Below are 20,000 nucleotides of genomic sequence, written 5' to 3'. Positions count from 1 at the left end.
TTCTGCGAGCTTTCTTCTCTTTTGGTGTCAAATTGTCCCATTTGAAATGAAGACTCCAGTCGAATCCTAAACAAAATGAGCTTAGCTTAATGACGCTTTGTTACCAGCACCCTGTCATTTTGTAAATGCGACACGCCCAGCAGCGGCCATTCCAAAACTAGAAAGAGAGTTTAAGATACGGCTACGGCAAGGAGAACGCCAGAAAGTGATTACATTATTGGTTAAAAGAGGAAGAATCGTGTTGCACGTGCAGCACGCATTTTAGTGGATTTCCGTGGAGTATTCCGCAAACCAAAAACGTGAAATGGGTTTGACGACAACGTTAGCATACAGCAGTGAATCATTCATTAGGGAGTTTTAGCAACGACGACGGAAACGGAAACGAGAACGTCATCACAAAACATAAATTCTCATTCTTGTAATCACTTCACGACTATTCCAAGTTTTTTAATGTGAGAAAGGTATGGCAGTCCCTCAGGAATGAAAACGTTACGAGCGGCGCTTTATTTAGGGGAGAAAATGAAAATTTATCTTCAAATGCTGACGTCCTTCATAAAACCTCAAATTTGGTCATTTCACGTTGTTGTTTTGCCGACGACGGCAACGAAATAGACACAAATTAAAAACGCACGTGCAGAGCGTGCAAAGCTATTGTCTTTGGCCACTAAATATGCAAATATATGAAGTTCTAGTTAACGTCGCCGTTGTCGTTGCTAAAGATCCCTATTCTTTACTTTTACTTCAAATCCCTCCGTGCGCATTCAGTTGTAGCCGGGATATTTCACCCATAGTTAACGCCAACGAAGTGCACTAATCAAGGTGACGTTTTAGTTGACAATAGGAGGTTTTCGCGCGCTGTCATCGCCGCCATGTTGGGGAACGAAAACAAAAGATCTCAGACATTAGCTTATCATTGTTCGTCCACCAGAAGTCGTACATTTCTCTATTGTTATTGGTGTTTGTAGAGGTCGGTTGAAAACGTCCTCATGGCCTTGCCGATGCCAAAACTCTCTACTGACTTCAGTGCACCTCATACCTCCTTTAATATCAGCTGAAGCTCCAAGGTAATTAAAATCATCCATGTTGATAACATCGATAATTGGACTAACTACTGTTGTTCTATCCTGAAATGGAGAGGAAAGATATTCATTTACCTTTTATTAACAATGAAACGGGCTCGTGAATTTTTCCTTTAGTTAACAAAACAAAGACAACTTGCTGTTGAAGCTGACGAGACACTTTCACACACACGTCTCGCGCGTAACGCGAGCTTGGAACGCCAATGGTGCCACGAACTCGTGAGAAGGATGATAACTCGGTTGCTTGGCAACGGGAGAAAAGCCCTTTGGACGAGTCCTCTGGGCAGGATTAGGACCTGCTCCTCCTATTTAGCCACTGTAAGAACTCCTGGGGGGTGGTAGGTTCGAATCCCGTCCAGGGGACTCTGAATTTTCAATGATCCTTTCATCCAATTAACCTTTTACCGTTATGTGCTTAGTAACCATCACCCGGCCTTTAAATGAAAGTGAGGCTGGAGTTGATCTTGTTATGATACAGACCTCCCTGCTGTTCTCATGTTAATAATGTTGTCCTCATACTAATTAGTTGGAATTAACATAAGAAAAGCAGTGAGGTTTCTATCAAAACAAGGTCAACTCTAGCCTCGCTTTCATTCATAGGCCACGTAACTAAGCACACAACTGTAAAATGGTGTTGACTATTGCCAAGAGACTTTAACTTATCAGGACATTTAATATGAATCACAAAACAAACCTGCCAGGTAAACTTACTTGCACTATTCTAAAAAGTAGAGGTTGTAACCAACCCGAATTACATTCACAGTGACTATCAAGAAAGGTCAATATTTCACTAGAGGCAAAGTTTGCTCCTTTCACACGTGATCTTATGAGACCTGATACAAAAGAAATAAATAAAAATATACATTAATTCACTTGCGTCTATGATTCTGGTGCTGAATATGAACAAGTCATTACATAAACTGATCCACGCAGGTGTCTGAAACAAGAGAAATGGCAGCCATTTTGCTGTCTGAGACTAATTATTCTCCAAGAATTAGACTCTATTGATTTTGTAAGCCATTCTCTTTTATGTTTTGGTCCTAAAAATCAATAGCTACTGATCATGGGTGAATAGGCTTTACATGCAGAAACTGGGAAATGCAAACTAAGTATGCTGAGACAACTGCAGGTAAGACAACCATCTCTTGAACTTATTCTGTGTTTCTTTTCATCTGATTTTCTGCTCTTCCACAAAAACATACATACAAATACACAAGTTTGTTTGAACAAAGCATTTGACAAAACCATTCTGTGATTTCTTCCTTTTTTCAGTGGGAAGAAAAAAAAGTGCATAATTATTATTAGAAACTATATTCATCGAAGTGGAGGTGTCTAGTGGTGGATATTTACAGAGTCGCAATTAGCGGCAAGGTAGTATCCACCACTAGCCACCAACACTGTGGTGAATAGTTGTTTTAGTATAATACTAAAACAACTAAAACAGTGAGATAATATCCATGTAGAACAAAAAGATGATTGCATAGATTACAACATTTTCGGGCACAAATTCCACACGAATTGCTTGGAGGTGAATAGCAAAGGATAACTGGAGTTTGAGTAGCCAATCAGCGCATGCGTTCAACGCTATATCCACTGTTTTAGTATGTACTAATAATTACTATTCTCTACAATCTAATGAAATGGATATTTCACCTTCTCGTTTGTCATTTCTCAGCACTGAAACTTTTGGAAGGCCAAGCAAAAGCTCTCCATCAGCAGCTACCAGGGAAAAAAAATTGCACCAGTCCAAACATTTAACATTTTGTACTACAGTGTAGTTCAAAAAGTACATGCAGATTATTGTTGTCACAACAAGTTCAATAATGATAGGGGTGGGGGGGGGGGGGGGGTAATCCTTGCACTTACATGTAACTGCACAATTTAAGCAATAATAATAATAATAATTGTTATAATTATTGTTTCTCATCGACACCTGAAAAGCTCAGGTGGTTTCAACAGGATACGAACCGATGACCTCTGTGATGCCGGTGCAATGCTCTAGATACCAACTGAGCAAAGAAGCCACTCAGATGGAAGCAGGTCAATTTGTTGGGATCATGTGTTCCTGTGAAAGGACACAATGAATGAAAGAAAATAACGTACATTTGAAGTGTGGGTTTAACTTATTGACGAAAGAGAGAAGTAATTGTCGCACTTATGTGGACAATTTAAGCAATTGTCTCTTAGAGACACCAGAAAAGTTCACGTGGCTTCAAGGGAGTATGAATCGATGACCTCTGCGATGCCACAAAATGCTCTGTTGAGCCACGTGTAGTGTGGCACTTCAATGGTCTACAAATTATTAAAATACAGCTGTACATGTAGCTTACCATTATCACTGAAATCATCCACCAATACTATTTCTTTAATTAAGTTTGGAGGACTTCTATTTAAAATACTGAAAAAAAAAAAAAACACAAGAATTACTTGGTTGGCAAATCCGTTGTAAGTTGGAGCTTTTAAAAAGCATGCATTGGTGTACCTTATTAAATACAGTCATGTATTTCAGTCAAAATCCACTGTCTACTGCAATGGCAGAGGTTTCGACAAGTTAACTTTTCTTTACTCACAGTCACTAACAATATTATATAATAATAATAATGATAGAGTGGTTTTCAATTGAGTTTCGAAAGTAATTAGCGAATTGCTTATTAATTGGCTTTGCATTACTTCACTGAGTGATTGGTTCAAAGTTCTTTCCCCATTTGATCGGTCTACTTGATTGTCTCCGTCCTTTTGATTGGTAAAACTAATTACTTTGGTTTTGGTTTTACGACACTCGATTGAAAGCGCCTCTAATACAATGTAGTAATAATAATAATAATAATAATTATTATTATTATTGCATAACTAACAAAGTTAAGGTTTACCAGTTGCAGCACTTGGACGCCTTCAATTTGACTACTGTCTGTTTTCCTGTTATGTGGTCTCATTGATCAGTGGTCCATTCAGAGGATTATGCCAAGCTGACCACATTGCTAAAGGAAAGGCCAGACCACAACACTGGGAACTCTGTGCCCTACTCTTTTCGACAAGTGTGTGGGATCCTTAACATCCCACAGGATTATGAACATTGAAGGGTTGTGAGGCGGGGACTATCTTTTATACAGGTCCTTATACGAGAAGACTTGAAAGTCGAGCGATTTGCGGATGTAATTACAAAGGCAGCACTTTCTCCTCAGTTATTTTAAGACTCAGAGTGTTGGTTTGGCCGGGGTCAAACTCACGACCTCCCACATGGCAGCCCGATGCTCACCCAACTGAGCCACTGGTGTGCGCAATTAATAATAATAATAATAATAATAATAATAATAATAATAATAATAGTAATGCTAATCATCATCATCATCATCATCATCATGAGAGCAAATACTGCGCAAAGGCCAGAGTATTTTCTAGATACAATGAAGCAAGGTCAGATTTGAGGAGAGGGGCAAATGGATGCTTTATGATGCTTATCGAAATCACCATACAGTACATCCGGACATCACCATTTTACCTAGAGCTTGTATGAAGTGCAAAATTTAATAAATCTTCTACCTTCTAACAGTTCTAAGAAGTGTTGATCTGCCCTCATTATGAAATGTTATAATCACAGATGTTGCAGGGAGATCTTCTGGATATTCTTGGTATCGGCACCTTGCAAAAGGAAAATAAAATGAAAGTAAGAAAACAGAATCAAAAGAACCAGAGAGCCACTTACAACGAGGTAAGACTTATTGAGGATTCATGAGTGGATCAGTTAAGTTAATTCTTGAAAAAACATCAGACAAATAATGTACATGTAACATAGTTTGGGTCTAGGGTTTAAATTCCATAAAATACTGCATTTACTAAATAAGTATTATAATTATTTTTGCTCTGTCCATACATTATTGCCTATGATTATTTTTCTAGTAATTGAGAGTACATCTAATATCACTTATTTATTCAGCCACAATATCCCTCAACGCTAACAACCAAAACCTCCTACAGATTCTTGGAATGATTATCACTTGATAAAGAAACTATGACGTTATTCAACAGAGCTCAGGGATTGAAGCTGTGAACAATTTAAATATCAGGCAACAGGTTTGAGAGATAAAATTTGCCAAGGGATAATAAAGCATTAAGGAAAAGAAAATATTGTTAAATTACAAGGTTAGGAACACAATTACATGTATATCTGGCATGCTAGACAGGCCAGAGTCTAAGTCAGAGTTACATGTAAGTTCCTGTGATAACATTCCTCTTAAAACTTTATCAACACACAGTTAACTCAGTCTAACGCCAGACAATATTACTTGTCAACTGGCGGTGTCCTAGGGTCTTTGAGGTGTCAATGGGTTAATTTTGCTTTGATTACTAAAACCTTACTGTGAGTGTCTTGTGTCTGGAATACTCCTGTCTCCACCCAGTGCATCACTGGCTGCTTGATTAAATTGATTCCTATTATACTTGTCTTCGCCCTCCTTCAATGCCCCACCTTTCAAGTAGGCTTCCTCACTAAATGGTGGTCTTCTTATACCTTCTTCTGTATGGATATACTAAAATGATGACAGAGTTCATTAATTAAAAGAGAAGTATTACATTTTTTGTTAAAGGAAGGGAAAGGAACTTCACTTAAGTGTCTAGTCTACTAGTGCTCACTAATAATAATCGGAACGCTGTAAACTGAAATAAAAAAAATTGTCAAATCAAATGTTGGTTTTTGAGAAGGAAAAACCAGAGTCCAAATTAAGAGAAAAACCTCTTGCTGCAGTGAGTGCAGAACCAACAAACTTAACCCACAAATCATGCTGAGTCTGGGAATCGAAACTGGGCCACATTGGTGGGAAGCGAGTGCTCTCACCACTGCAGCATCCATGCTCCCTTATTTTAAGATGAGGTAATTATCATGGTAAATCGTAAATCCACTGGAAAGTGTGGTCCAGTGGATTTACAATTTACCATAATAGACCACAGTTTTCTTGACTGCCAATTTACCTCGTCTTTTACTCGTCAAGTGGTGGGGTGGTTTAATGGCACAAACAATACCAGTTTCAATCCAGAACCTAAGGAAATAGTGTTTGGCTCGTTTAAGCAATGCCTTGCTGGGCATGAGGCTGTGAGAAAGTTTAATTATACTTTTTATACATGATGTATTACATTTATTCAAACAAGCTAAAAGAGAGCTCGATTATTTTATCTGAATTTGTTAATAAGATTAATTTTAAATACAAGGTTGAGAAATTTACATGATTTTATTTACTTTATTCACCCTCTTTGATTGATCACTCAGTTCTCGTGCATGTCAGATCATGATTTGTATTTGTTTTCTTTTCTTTTATTTATATATATGGCCTTGCGCATGATGTTGGTTACCACTCGCGTAACATTTTGAGTGACATTAGAAATCTCTCAATTTTGGTGCTTATAATAAGGTTAGGGTCATAAAATTTTGGGAAAATATTGTAGAAAGTATGTGCAATCTGTAAATGATGGTTGTTTATTGCCGAGCACCCGGGCAATCGAGATCAGAGTCCGCAAAAAGCCAGGTTCAAAAATTTCCCTCTGCTTAGTGAAAAACGCTCCGGACTTAATCCTCTTAATTTTCGTATTAAAAGAAAAATAGGCGAAGATCGTGGCAAAAAATCCATGCACATAGATTGTGTTTACCGTTACGAGTCAGTTCTTTTCTCTTTAAAGCAGGGTTAAAGATAAAAGGTCTTGTTTACAATGTCACGCTGACTTATCTAAATGATGCCTTTCGTTCCCGTTCTTATCGTTCCTATCGTTCCCACTTCGTCAAATGCGTTCCATTTTTCGTTCCTTAAGAGCAAATAGTGCCTTATCGTTCTCAGCTGTCGTGCCCATCGTGCCCGATCCTTTCGTGCCCACATGACCATAACCTGCGCTCGCAGGCTTACGTGACCAAAGAAATACTCAATCGCGCCCAAAACCGGAACCGGGCCGATACAAGAAACGTTCGAGAAGACATTCATGAAAATTGTGTTCTGTTTGTTTACCATTGGACCTCTTGTTTCTTTGTCTGAATTATTGCCAGCGATATCATTATATCAAGTGTCGGGCGAATTGATCGTTGAGTTACCCGAGAATCCGCCGTAATTTACAAATCGACCGTTCTGTAGATTAAAGACGTCAAAAGATCCGGATTTTAAGATCTAAATCCGGATTTCCCAATCGAAAGCACACTAAATGCCAATCGAGGTTTGCGAGAAAAGATTTTAACAATCCAACCATAATTTTGATTGCCTGTTGCAGCCGAGATTAAATTTCCGATAAGCACTAAATTGGCTTTCCAAAAGTCGCTTTGCAGAAACAATCTCAGCTCATCTTTATCATATTAAATGAAGTTTAGCAAAATAATTAATAGTTAAGCAAAGTAAGTGAGAAGTTTTCTTTTAAAGCGAAGACAGGGACAAAACTCACCTCGTGCAAACTTCTTGATCTTGCGGCAACTCTTTCTGTTTGACAGTGTTCAGCCTTTTATACTACGAGTACTTACTGCATTTGCGGCGTCGTGCAAGGAAACGCAGATTGTATAACTGTTCAATGGGATTACCAAAAGAAAATACTGAGACATGATTTTCCATTCATTACTTTTATTTTTGTCTTTTTTTTTTTTTTGGCATCAAATGGGAGTTACAGCAAATGTTATAAACGCGACGGCTTTCGCGCGAAAAATCTGGGCACGAAAGGAACGATAAAGGGCTCAATGTATGAAATATGCAAATTAAGGCACGAAAGGAACGATGTACAAACGAAGGCACGAAAAGCACGAAATCATGGAACGATAACAAGACTCCATAGGCACGATCGGTGAACGAGAACAAGGCACGAAATGCACGATATTTGGATTCCCTGTTCAAAGGGCACGAAAGGCACGATCAACTTGTTTGTTACGCCGTAAGTGCGGATTTGTGAGTGTTTTTAAAAATTAATTTAAGTCTCCCTTTGCGCTGGTAAAATTAATGTGCCTTTAGCTTGAAAATACCAAAAGTTTTGTCTTCTGTCAACACACATTTGGACTAATCACAAACTAAGTGGGCATCTGTGGACAATAAAACATAACCGAACTTGAGTAAATCATAGAATATCACAGTGATAAGCAACATCGTGCGCAAGGCCATATGTATCTTGTGCAATGTAAACTTCTTTTATGTTAAATAAATTACGAAAAAAAAAAAAAAGTAAATCCACTGGAAGTCTTTCTGATTAATGGCAGCAGTAACAGGGCTCGAAATTGCGACCAATACATTTTTCCCTTTGCGACTAAAATATCTGGTGAAGTCGCAATTTTGCGACTTGTTGTCACCTTTGCTCTTTCCAAACAAAAGGGTTAGCAGTTGCTACTTTGCTGCTAATTTTTCTAAAATAAATAAATAAATGACAAAATTATTTTTTTTCTCGCTGTGAATTTTCTCTGAAGATAGCGTAATTGTAGAGTAATTTAGCTGCGATGTTACGTGCACAGCTCCATTCCTTCGATCATTCGCCATTTTCAGCAGTTTCTTTACACACAAGTATTGCGGGCTCATATTTTTTTGCTAAACCGCTGACAACACAATGCAGTGCAGCGATTTTGCGACTAAAATTTGCAAAATTGCGACTAAATTTTCGTATCTTATCGCAAAATGCGAGTGGATTTTTTCGTTAATTTCGAGCCCTGTAACATAACCAAGATAATTCCTTTAAACCTTTATCATCATAATATTGTCTTTCGCCTTCATCAACTTGAGAGAATTCAGAGTGACTGGTGTTTACATTTTTCAAAAGATTATTTTGTACCGTAAAAAAAAAATATCAATCAGCAACATGACCCAATGGTTTGGAAGGCACAGTCTGATTGCATGAGACTGCACCAGGTCATATCCCAGTTGGACCTCCAAATGGAACAATAATTAATAATGCCTTTGGCATTACCATTATTTACAGCTGTAACTTCACCTGTCCATGCTTTGTAACCCACCAACAATAACTGGCTGTCTCCTTCCAGTTCAGTTTTTTAATCCCACACAGCACCACAAAATTCTTAGCTTTAAAAGCTACATGTACATGTATGGTATAGAAATAAAGGCTCTTTTTCTTTTTTCTACTTATTTGACAAAATGAATCACAGAATACATGTAGGTGGTTTGCATGTTACATCATGGTCACTCTCGCTATCTTATTTTGTTTGTTATCATCCACCATTCGTATATTTTGCCGGTGTTGGTTGTAAACCAACAATAATAACTATTCAGGGCTCGAAATTAACGAAAAAATCCAGTCGCAATTTTGCAACAAGATACGAAAAATTTAGTTGCAATTTCGTAAATGTTAATCACAAAATCATTGCGCTGCATTGTGTTGTCAACGGTTTAACAAAACAAAATATGAGCCCACAATACTTGTCTGTAAAGGAAGCGCTGGAGAAAAATGTGCAAGTAACATACATCACAACTAAATTTCACTACAATTACGCTATCTTCAGACTGAAAAAAAATTCATGGCAAGAAACAAAATAATTTTGTCACCTCTTTATTTATTTCAGCAAAGTAGCAGCAAAGTGGCAACTGCTAACCTTTTGTTTCATAAGAGCGAAGGTGAAAACAAGTCGCAAATTTGCTACTTCTCCAGATATTTTAGTTGCAAAGGGAAAAATTCAGTCGCAAATGTGATTGTATTGGTCACAATTTCAAGCCCTGCTATTATTGTTTCAATGTTATTTGAGTTGGCTGAAAGGTTGAACCACATCATAACATCTTGTCAAAATAATCTTTGTATGCTGCCAAAATGTTGCATGTTATAATTAAGCATTATCAATCATTCAGAGCTATTAAGTTTACAGAATCAAAAAAGAAGGTAGACAACTTTTACATTGTGAAAGTTAAAATGAGTCAGGTAATTAATTTTCCTGAATATTTTGTGATGGGCTGCATGCCCAGGGAGTTTTTTGGTGTGTTTGAGGCGGCATGCCCAGGGAGTATTATTAAACTTGAAATGCTGGGGACTAATAATTATTATTAATGTGATTGTGATTATTCTTTGTGCAAGATACACTCCTTCTCTTTTGAGGCAGCAAAGCAGTGGAACAATTTGCCTGATAAGTTGAGAACTACAGAATCGCTTTCACTGTTTAGAAAAAAACTCAAACGGATGACACTTTCCTCATCGAGCTGTAAGTGTATTTCATGTAAATAAATCACCCATCTTCACACCTTTAATCTGCTCACTTTGTACATGGATTGTTGTTGTTTTTTTTTTTAATTTTTTATTTTCATTTTTAAAATTCTATTTTACTATTATTATTATTATTATTATTATTTATCTATTTAATTATTTATTTTTTTTCTTTAAATACAATATTGCACATTTGCATTCAAACGAGCTTTTGCTCATTTGCAATATGTGGGTAAATAAACTTACTTACTTACTTACTTACTTACTTATAATGCTAAAATAACAATAAATATTAATTATCATAATTTTTTTCTATTTTTGGCATTAATCACTTTGTCAAATCGCGGGCAAAAAGACTGCGCCTTACTTCTGCCTTGAATAGTCACAAGTTATAGCCAAATACTGAAGGTTATGCATTAAGTATTAAATAATTCATGAATGTGTTTACGTCTTCACACAGCGATGTTCACGAATGGGACATTCCATTTTTTATCCGCACCCCCCCCTATGGAAGGCATTTTTCCGACAGGTCCCTTTTGCTCTGAAATCAGATTCCAACAGGTCCGGCTTTCACCTCTGAAGTTAGATTCCGACAGGCCCGTTTTTGTATAGAACAAAGACTCCCGATTCCGACCCCCTAAACTGGAGCAGAAAATCCAGATTCCGACAGGGTCCTTCTTGACATTTAAAAATATGCCTTACATAGGGGGGGGGGGGGGGGGGGTGCGGATAAAAAATGGAATGTCCCAATACAATGAGAACGTTCGGCCTCTTTTCGCCAGTTTAAACTTTTAAAGAGATGCCTATGTAATAAATCTTAACTGCCTCTAACTTCATCAGATATCTACGTTAAACAATCACTTAGCTGCAAAGTGTAATTAAGCTTTATATTAATCGCACACGCTGAGAACGAGCGAACCGAGAAATCAATATTAAAAGCAAGAGATTCCATACCTTTGGAGGATCGTTCTGTAAAAAGCCAGAACCTAATAAGAAATACAATGTTCCAAACAGCCACAGCAATATTAAGAAGAGGATGATAATCCGTTTTCTTCTAATAATCATGATGTTCCTTCTATGGAAAAATATCGGAGTCCTAGCTGTGTTTCAATGAGAGATGTTCCCATATTCTTGGAGACGACGCTTGATATGCTTGGTAACCAGGTGTCACCCACAAAGATGGCAAACGCATACGGTAGGCACGCAGTTCGTGCAAAACAATTTAGGCCCTCCACACACGAGGGAAGTTGTTATGGACGACTGTTTACAGTCGACAACTTACTTAAATCGACAACTGTTAATGTTAGAAAATGTGTTTCCACAGACGAAAAGTTTGGTTTTCAATAACCTACACGTGTCGGGTCACCCAGTCCTACCAACAAAATACAGTACCGACTGAAGTTTTTAGCTTTCAAAACTTGCCCAAATTGTGTCGGTAGGTCCTGGAAAGGCCAGAGACACAACTTCACTCGTAAACGACTATGTTTACAACACAGAATTTTAGGCGTCCCAGTCTGCATGAAACCACCTCTCAACTTTGTCTCCAGAAGACCAGACACGCACGGTTCTTACGTTACGTTTATGCCTGTAGACTCAAGTACTGAAATCTCAATTCCTTGTAAAAACTAACCAGCATCTTAATTTTTTTTGGTAGGCTAGGTATCGGAGAGCCTGAACATTTGCGCATGCGCCGACGGAACTTTTGAACAAGAGAGAAAAATGTAGTACCTCCAGACACCGGCGCTGGAGCGTCGTACCAAACGAGTCATCCCGGGATTTCGGCCCGTGCGATCGCTTTTGGACGCAGTTGGCCCTTCGCTGCTTTCTGCTACCGACCTCGCCTCCCGGTACGGCATTGAGGGAGGGATATGTCGGCCCCTAAACCATATGAGACAAATCCCACGCCTACTCACAGCTCCAAACCGCATTTGTCATTACAATTTAACGTAGGATTTCGATAGCTTATATATTCAAGAGAAAAGTCATTTTATCTGTCATGTGGTAAGCACTGGAGTCGCAGAAAACAAAGTGTACGCACGCGCCCTGCTAAAGGTAACATAAACACGTGCTTAAAGTTTATTTCGTCGCGAATTTCAGAATAACTAGAAGAGCTAATGTCTTCGAGGCATTACATTTACAGCTAAAATACATAGCATATACAGATACCTACTAAATACACAATATTAAAAGATATGTTAATTAAAAAGAAAAGCCGCTGTACAGAATGCGGTCCTTGATTCTCTTTTAAAACCAGTAAACTCAGTGGTAAGGATAAAATCAGATAGCGCATTGCCCAACTTAGCTGATAAGAAAGAAAAAGAACTGCTTTGTCGCGAATTTTCTAAAATAAAAACTTGTTCAGAAATCAAACGTTTACGTTAACAACACACACCAGGGCTATTCCTTAGTATCTGACTGGAAATCTACTTCTCACTACTTTTTACCCCGGCTGCGCTTCAGCCATTTGATGAGGGCCAGTCTGCCCTTGCTTCTCAAGTTGCCTGGTTTATGTCCAAAAAGAATTCTAGGTAATTCTGCCATTCCATGACAAGGGAAGATCCCCGATTCTGATTTCATCGTTTTTTTTTATAAGTGTCGGGTCACCCAGTCCTACCAGCAAAATTTAGCACCGACTGAAGTTACGTGGAGTAACAGTCAACGGAAAACCCACCAAATCGCTCAAATTCGCCATTTTCAGCCGCAGAAATGACAATACACAACAACTGAGGTAGGTTTACGTTTCTTTTTTGAGCTTTAACATAGTCATTTCACGGTGTGAGTTTACGATATTAGGACTCTTCAATATTTCCCATACATTTCTTAATATTTCGAACATACAAACAGACACACTCTTTGTGTGGGCTCCCTGTGTTCCAACACGAAACCGTTGACATTTGTCACGTGACGCCTCACAGGCCCCTGAAGCTGAGTTTGAGGGAAAGCAACAAAAATATAAGGATTAGTATGGGAATCCCGATAAAAGGCCTGAGAAGATAATTTTACGAAAAAATTCTTAATTAAAAAGCTTAACCTTATTGGTTAAAGCTTAACCTTTGTTGGTCGCTTCCTTCCTGTGTGTTTTTTTTTTTACCAGATTCCACGCGAAGTGATCCATTATCAGCTCCTCGGTTGTCAAAGGTCCGAAGTTATACATGAAGGCGACTCAGGAATTCTCGGCTGGATGTCTCCTGATGGTATAAATATCCATCAACAAAGCGGGTTAAAAACATAACACAAAAGGTGTTTCGTATTGAGAAAAGTGTTAGAGCGCTCAGGACCGATCAGATTGTACTGTGAACTTAAGTTAAGAAGAAAAAAGTAGTTAATTTGTTATTGAATAACCATATTTAGGGGCGACATGAATTTTGCGGGAAAGACAAATCCATTTCAGTTTGCTCGCGCGCATTGACAGTGGCGGTTAGTGACTAGAAAAGAAAATTAAGAGTTGTGCTAGAAGCGTGAAATACTACTAGTTCAACAGTTGCAAAGTGAGGCTCATTCTTTGAGGGTCGTACAGGGGTATTTTCGTGATGCGTGATTAGCTCATTTAATTTTTCGTGAAACGTGAATGTAGGAAATTATTCTTCGTGACTCGTGACCTGAAGGTTTTGCGTGACCCGTGAAGAACCTGAATCATTAACCGATATTCCTGATTTTACCACTTAATTCTACGTGATTTTGGGGCGCAAGTTCTCCGAATTGTTAGAGTAGTCTATCGAGAGTGATTTAGGCATGCGATTTGCAATATGGAGCCTTAACTTAGGCATTCGCGATTTTGCTTCCTGCAAACACTGTTTCTAATGTAAGCACAGGTCATTAAAAAGAGTATCTTGCTTTCTTATTTTCGGGAAAACAAATTGTTTATGTCCTTGAACCGTGATCCTCTATTTTTTAGGTTCGTGAATCGTGCCAGAGACCCCCCCCCCTGTACGACCCTCTTCTTTAATCGGACCTTTGCAGGATCTAGGCACATGACTGGATTCTTTTGTTTGCAATGGCGCTGTAACGCAAGCCTTTATACAGAGCCATAGTGCAATGGCGCTGTAACGCAAGCCTTACAGAGCCATAGGCTCTGGAGAGTCACTTCGTGTCGATTTTTAACTGCAAAATTCTTTTCGAGACCTTATCTAATTTTTTTCGGTGGGCAGTGCTTTTGTCTTCGCAGAAAACTAGTATTCCTCGAGGAGCTTGGGTCTTACCACGGCGTCGAAGAGTGGCATGTGACTAAAACCTGCAAACGGCCTATTGAACTAAGTACGGGAAGGCGTCAATAACCAAGGACCTGACTCGAACTTCATTTATTGACGTGATAAAAATTTATAGAAATCGTACGTTTTCGTACAAATATGTAGACATTTTTCTTTTTACAATTAACGCAACAAAACCGAGAATGATGAATCACTTCCATAGCGTCTAATTAAAAGGCTGTGTACACGATTCGTACACTCATTTAAGGTTTCTTAATAAATTTTTATACATGAAACACAGCTATGTACTTCGAGTATGGGGACCGTTACAAGCCTGTATCATGTTCAAGTTCTTGATAGTCTCTAGACTTTTAAGATGATTACGCTTTTCGTAATAGATAACAAGTGAGTGACTTAATTTCACGTCAATAGTTCAGCCAGCTTTTAAGCTGGTATCAAAAGAGACGAACGCTGCTCCTTTTGCTCTGTTCCTGTCCTCTTGGCGGTTAAATCAGATTTCAAACGACTGGAAACTTTGGACGCCACTTAGCCCTAAACCGGTAAGTCCATGCATGTGACGAAACGTGCGAGGGTTCCGAGTCCTCGCATCACCACTACATCCTTGAGTTTTCAAATATCGGTTAACATTTTTGTCAAGGCGGGTTAGTTTGGTGGCTGAGGCCTAGGGTCTTGGTTTCTGGAACCGAAATCTTGGTGACCAGACTGGAAATTCTCCCATTTGAGAGTAGGATCCCTTTCGTCTTTAAAGCGCGGCCTTGAACATGTTTGCAAGGCAAAAGTACAATAAATGGAGAAATTTTATACGCCTTCAAACGTTATCCTTTTAAAGGTATGGAGGCAGTACCGATGAACTGTTTGTAAACATTGAGGCCACATTTCTCTTTTGCTATTCAAACTCGTAAACCACCGCACGAACGAGTCATTGTTTGAACGGCCAAAAATCCATTGGTTGGCACACCAATAACAATAGATAACGGCGCCCAAACGTTGACCATCGCTCTGCCTTCATAAAATTTCGGAACTTTCGAAAATCGAGACTGGTAAGGACGTTGCCATTGCAACGGTGCATGGGTTTGGTTCGTAAAACAAAACAAAAAAACACTAAAAATGTAGCTTTTAAGACAATAGACCACTTTCATAAATAGCGACCAACTTTACATTCTTTTGTATTTATGTTAATTAGACCTACTGCCCTCGTTTTAAAACAAACATTCTTTTGAAATTTGCTCGTCGTAGCGAGGTTAGTAGGGCTTATTAGCATTAAAACAAAAGAATAATTTATTTGGCCAACATTATGAAAGCGGTCTATAGAGCTGCGTCACGGTCTTCTTTTGTGGGTTTTCCATTTTGGCAACCGGGCTAAAAATGTCCTTATCCGGCAAACCCAAACGAAAACACTGCAATCAAGTTATCTTCAGTTGTCCTATTTTGGCGACGCAGTGATCACAAATTCTGACCGGGTGATCCCATCCTCTGGTAGGCACAGAAGTTCTACTTTGTGAGCAGTTACTACACACGCCCATGCCACAGGCACGGCAGTGATGCTTGGTATCAGTTCCCTTGAACTCGGTCTTACAGCACGCACAGTCTAAAATTTCGGAGTCTGGTACCCAGTAACCAGGCCTAGCTGCATCGGTGATGAAGTTCTTGGGATAATCTATCGCGGTCTTAATGATCCCGACAGCTGATTGGACGACTTCGGTGACTTTACGAGCAGCTACGGGGCCAAGTGGCTGGTCAGCAAATGAGATCGGGCCTCCTTCGGAACTGGCTATTTCTGCGGGTGCTTCTTCGACCAGTGCATCTGATAGATCACTAAGCAAAAAGAAACGAGTTAGTTGGAAGTATGTCTTTGAATGACAAAGCAGTAGCTCTCGTTAAGGGAAAGAAGAGAGTCCTTACACAACGCCGTTTCGTTTTAATCACAGTCTTATACCCCATTCACACCAACAAGACATGTTCAATTAACTTGGGTTTAACAAAATGAAAATCAGTCACAGAAACTTGTAGGACTGACTGGCGTTTATATGAGATTCGGGTGAGTTTCAATACATGCTTTGACCTGTGCTTCATTTGTAGTCGACAAAAATCAGTATTCACGATTTAAAACAAAACACTTTGACACCGTATTTAACTAAACATCTTTAAAACCTGGTTAAGGTTTGGTGTGAACCGGGCATTAGAGTGCTTTGTGGAAATCGTTTGAAAAACAATTTAAAACTCCTCGAAAAAAAATTTTACTCGTCACCTGAATTTTGACATCCTTAAACCTAGAATAAGTTAAAGACGACTAGCTATGTTTTCCTCAAATCAAAACCAAGACTGGCTGATTCAAGAGGATTAGCGAGAAATAACTTTTTAACCAATCAGGAAACGTAGCCAAAGAGGCCGGATCAAGCCACTGAACTTATTTTGCCTCCGCTACTCAACCGGGCTAACACAACAATAAGATTTGGGCACGCTGGCCAGCTAAGCCACCGTACCAGTTATTTAGCATTAGAATGGGTACAAAAACATTAATACATCAACTCTATTTAAAGAGAAGAGCAATACACCAGAGCCGGACGCGAAAACCCCAACAAAACCAGCAGGTGGAAAAAACTGGGGGTAAGTGTACTCCCGACCGAGGCAGTGGTGCGGCCCATGGGATTCTAGGGTATACTTACTGAAAAACACTCTTTACAATGTAAAAGAACGCTATAATATAAAGCCTAACGAAGGCTTAAAACAAATTTCTAGCGCGATATATCAGTAAACGAAACTGGACTTGAGCACGCGGCAATGGCTGACCGTGCAATGACTAAGCCTACTAACACCCACAAACTACAAAACTAAATCCCACAAAGCACTGCGCACCTAACACGGCTGACCCGGCCTCTGATACGTGCCGGCAAAATAGCAATTTATGCTAATTTACAATGCTCGCAAATTACATTTCGCCATAGATCTCTTTCATAATGGCGGCCAAATAAAATATTCTTCTGCTTTAATGCTAATAAGCCTTTGTAGCCTCGCTACGACGAGCTAATTTCAAAAGAATATTTGTTTCAAAATGAGGGCAGTAGGTCTAATTAACACAAATACAAAAGATTGTAAAGGTGGTTGCCATTTATGAAAGTGGTCTATACATGTGCAATACAGATGCATTCATGGTACTTTGCATACATTTCACAATGTGTCACAAGGTGTCTCCTTAAGCCTAAGAACTTTATGTCTTACTGTTTGGTTTGGATCCTCGTTAAGGTCATGGTTTAAGGGACACTTTGTGTCGCCTACACGAAGCAATTTCATTACGTCGCTGTATTGGTCAATAGGCCATTTCCGAGTTCATGTCTGCCTCCTCTTCAAAGCGAGTCTAAGTTTGTTTTTTTATTATGAAAATTTGTTGTCATTCATATGTAAAGTAGAACTAATTACTATCACAAAAACTGCTCACTTAGACTCGCTTTGAAGAGGAGGCAGACATGAACTCGGAAATGGCCTATTCTCGTTTTCGTCCTCCGCACTTCCCGAACGGTATAGAGTGTATGTGTGATTTAACATCCCCCAATCTTCATGGAACAAGTTATGCGACATGGGGCCCCCAAAAGAGTCAAAACTGAAAACTTTACCTCAAGTTACAAGTCGCTTGCGGCTGCGTTTCAATTGCAAGCGGACCCCCAAAGCAGCGATCACAGACTCGAACAGGCGTCTCACCCCAGCCTCGATCTGGAACAGGTTTCTTATTGGTGGAACATGCATCGCAGACTCCACCTCCACAGGCGCGGCAATGGTGCTTGGTTTCCTTGTCAGCGAACTCGTGACGACATACCAGGCATGTCTACAAGATGAAAGTACGGAGAAATAATCGTTCTTCTGGGGAAACTGTCATAGTGTTAACAAGCCAACGGGATCACTCAAACGTTAGGGATCGAAGGCGTAGATGCTTTCCCTCTGAATTCTTCTTGTGCATGGGATTCCACCCAGACTGTAACATGAGAATTTCTTTCTACAGCTTAACCAAAGACAAAAATCTGCATTCCATATGGGATGAAACCAACCCTTATACCGTGACAAGAAGTATCATGGATGAATACTGCTCGGTTGCTTTTCATCAAGAAAACCGTTTTGTATCGTAAACGGTACCTTTGGCTTCAAATATCTGACATTCGTTTGACACTTACTGTAATTTCGGCGTTGGGTATCCAATAATCTGGTGCCACTTTGTCCGTGATCCAGTCGGTCAGCGCTTTACTTGGTGGAATACTCAGACTGCTGACCGCATCAGTCACATAACCAACGTTATCCAAAAGGCGGCGCGCTGCGTTGCCACTGTCCAGCGGACCCAAATTCTCCTGAAATGATCACGGTAGAGTGTCACTAAGCAAATAACAATTACTTCTTTGGCTAACGTCAGAAGAGATTACTCGTCAATAGAACTCCCTTTTGGTATAAATTGGCAAAAAAAACCCTCTCCTTTCGCTGCAATGCAATATACCCTTTCACTCCTAAGGAAACCACGTTGGATGATTTTACTTGTAAGTAAGAGAACCTCTCCGTCCCTTCAGATCCTTTGTTGCCATCACAACGTTTAGCCCACCATGCCAGCAGAGCCTTTCTTAACTCGACGAGAAAGAAAGGACTCTGCAGAAATCGCGCTGAGTCTTTTTTGAGTATACGCAAGCCGTTGCTTGGAGACAGTTTCGAACCCAGGCCAAGTCTTGATCGCACTCTTAGACGCCATATTGATTTTTCGTACTGATGGCTCGATTTTGATCTTTGCGTTGTCTAAAACATGATGCGCGCGCAGCCTTATAAACCGCTTTGACCGGATTGACTAGCCTCAAAAGTTTGGCTGCGTCGACTCATGATGATTCCCTAGTATTGCACTGCGCATCCTGTTCTGCGCATACATCAATATTTAGACATGGCTACGAGGCTTTATGGTCAAATTCACGGCTCAAGTCAGGGAAATTTCTAATAAACAAAACAATATTCAAATTTAACCATAAAGCCTCGTAGCCATGTGTGAATGTTGATAAATCGAACGTGGCCAAAAACGTTTCAAAATGGTGACCTTTCGAGCGGGAAAGCACGCTAGAAAGAAGAATGGCCGTTTTCAAACGGAAAACTTTTTAGACCCTCGCAAAAACAAAAAAGTCGAGGGATAGCCCTGCTCGCACGGTGCCTTTAGCCGGAGCTTTAGACAGCATTTAAAATAAAAAAGCCTTAGTTTACGTTAATCACTTGTCTTCAAGCGCTTTTATGTCAAGAGTGATCAACGCTCTCAACTCTACGTGCCCGATGCAGAACCGAAACCACATACAGGTTCCCGATTAGCCATGACGAGCTTAAAGACTAGCGCAAGTTAAGAATGGTCACGACCTGCCCCCCAATTTTCGCCGTCCTATTTTGTTTCGCGCCTCGAGATCTCACCCACTATGTGAGAGCCTGGAAGAGGCTAATAGAAACCGCGATCCAAACTCACCCCTGGCCACGCGTGACGAAGCTCCGTCCTGACGACTGTTTTGATTGGGTCATCGTTTCCATACCAATACTGACGACTACGATAAATAACGCCACATTCCAC

The 20,000-nt window shown here is 39.6% G+C and overlaps 2 protein-coding genes across 2 annotated transcripts in view; both read right to left on the bottom strand.

Moving 5' to 3' along the window:
• LOC138027677 (polypeptide N-acetylgalactosaminyltransferase 2-like) overlaps positions 1 to 11,374 on the bottom strand; it is a 19,461-nt gene extending 8,087 nt beyond the window's left edge. The window contains exons 1-8 of the mRNA XM_068875246.1: positions 11,178 to 11,374; positions 5,436 to 5,605; positions 4,620 to 4,718; positions 3,410 to 3,477; positions 2,733 to 2,798; positions 1,791 to 1,912; positions 1,037 to 1,124; positions 1 to 66 (exon numbers count right to left, since the gene is read on the bottom strand). The exon at positions 1 to 66 is cut by the window's left edge and continues 22 nt beyond it. Coding sequence (XP_068731347.1) covers positions 1 to 66; positions 1,037 to 1,124; positions 1,791 to 1,912; positions 2,733 to 2,798; positions 3,410 to 3,477; positions 4,620 to 4,718; positions 5,436 to 5,605; positions 11,178 to 11,288 — 790 coding nt within the window. The 5' untranslated portion in view covers positions 11,289 to 11,374. The remainder of the gene's footprint in view (positions 67 to 1,036; positions 1,125 to 1,790; positions 1,913 to 2,732; positions 2,799 to 3,409; positions 3,478 to 4,619; positions 4,719 to 5,435; positions 5,606 to 11,177) is intronic.
• Positions 11,375 to 14,505: 3,131 nt separating this feature from the next.
• Positions 14,506 to 20,000, bottom strand: part of LOC138026952 (zinc finger FYVE domain-containing protein 1-like) — a 16,915-nt gene continuing 11,420 nt past the window's right edge. Inside the window, exons 8-11 of the mRNA XM_068874429.1 lie at positions 19,899 to 20,000; positions 18,595 to 18,765; positions 18,043 to 18,251; positions 14,506 to 16,246 (exon numbers count right to left, since the gene is read on the bottom strand). The exon at positions 19,899 to 20,000 is cut by the window's right edge and continues 16 nt beyond it. Coding sequence (XP_068730530.1) covers positions 15,835 to 16,246; positions 18,043 to 18,251; positions 18,595 to 18,765; positions 19,899 to 20,000 — 894 coding nt within the window. The 3' untranslated portion in view covers positions 14,506 to 15,834. The remainder of the gene's footprint in view (positions 16,247 to 18,042; positions 18,252 to 18,594; positions 18,766 to 19,898) is intronic.

Source organism: Montipora capricornis, chromosome 12, assembly GCF_036669925.1.
Source record: "Montipora capricornis isolate CH-2021 chromosome 12, ASM3666992v2, whole genome shotgun sequence".
In the NCBI taxonomy this organism is placed as follows: Eukaryota; Metazoa; Cnidaria; class Anthozoa; order Scleractinia; family Acroporidae; genus Montipora; species Montipora capricornis.
Note: the sequence above shows the minus strand (reverse complement) of the source record. Positions and strands in the feature narration are given on the sequence as shown.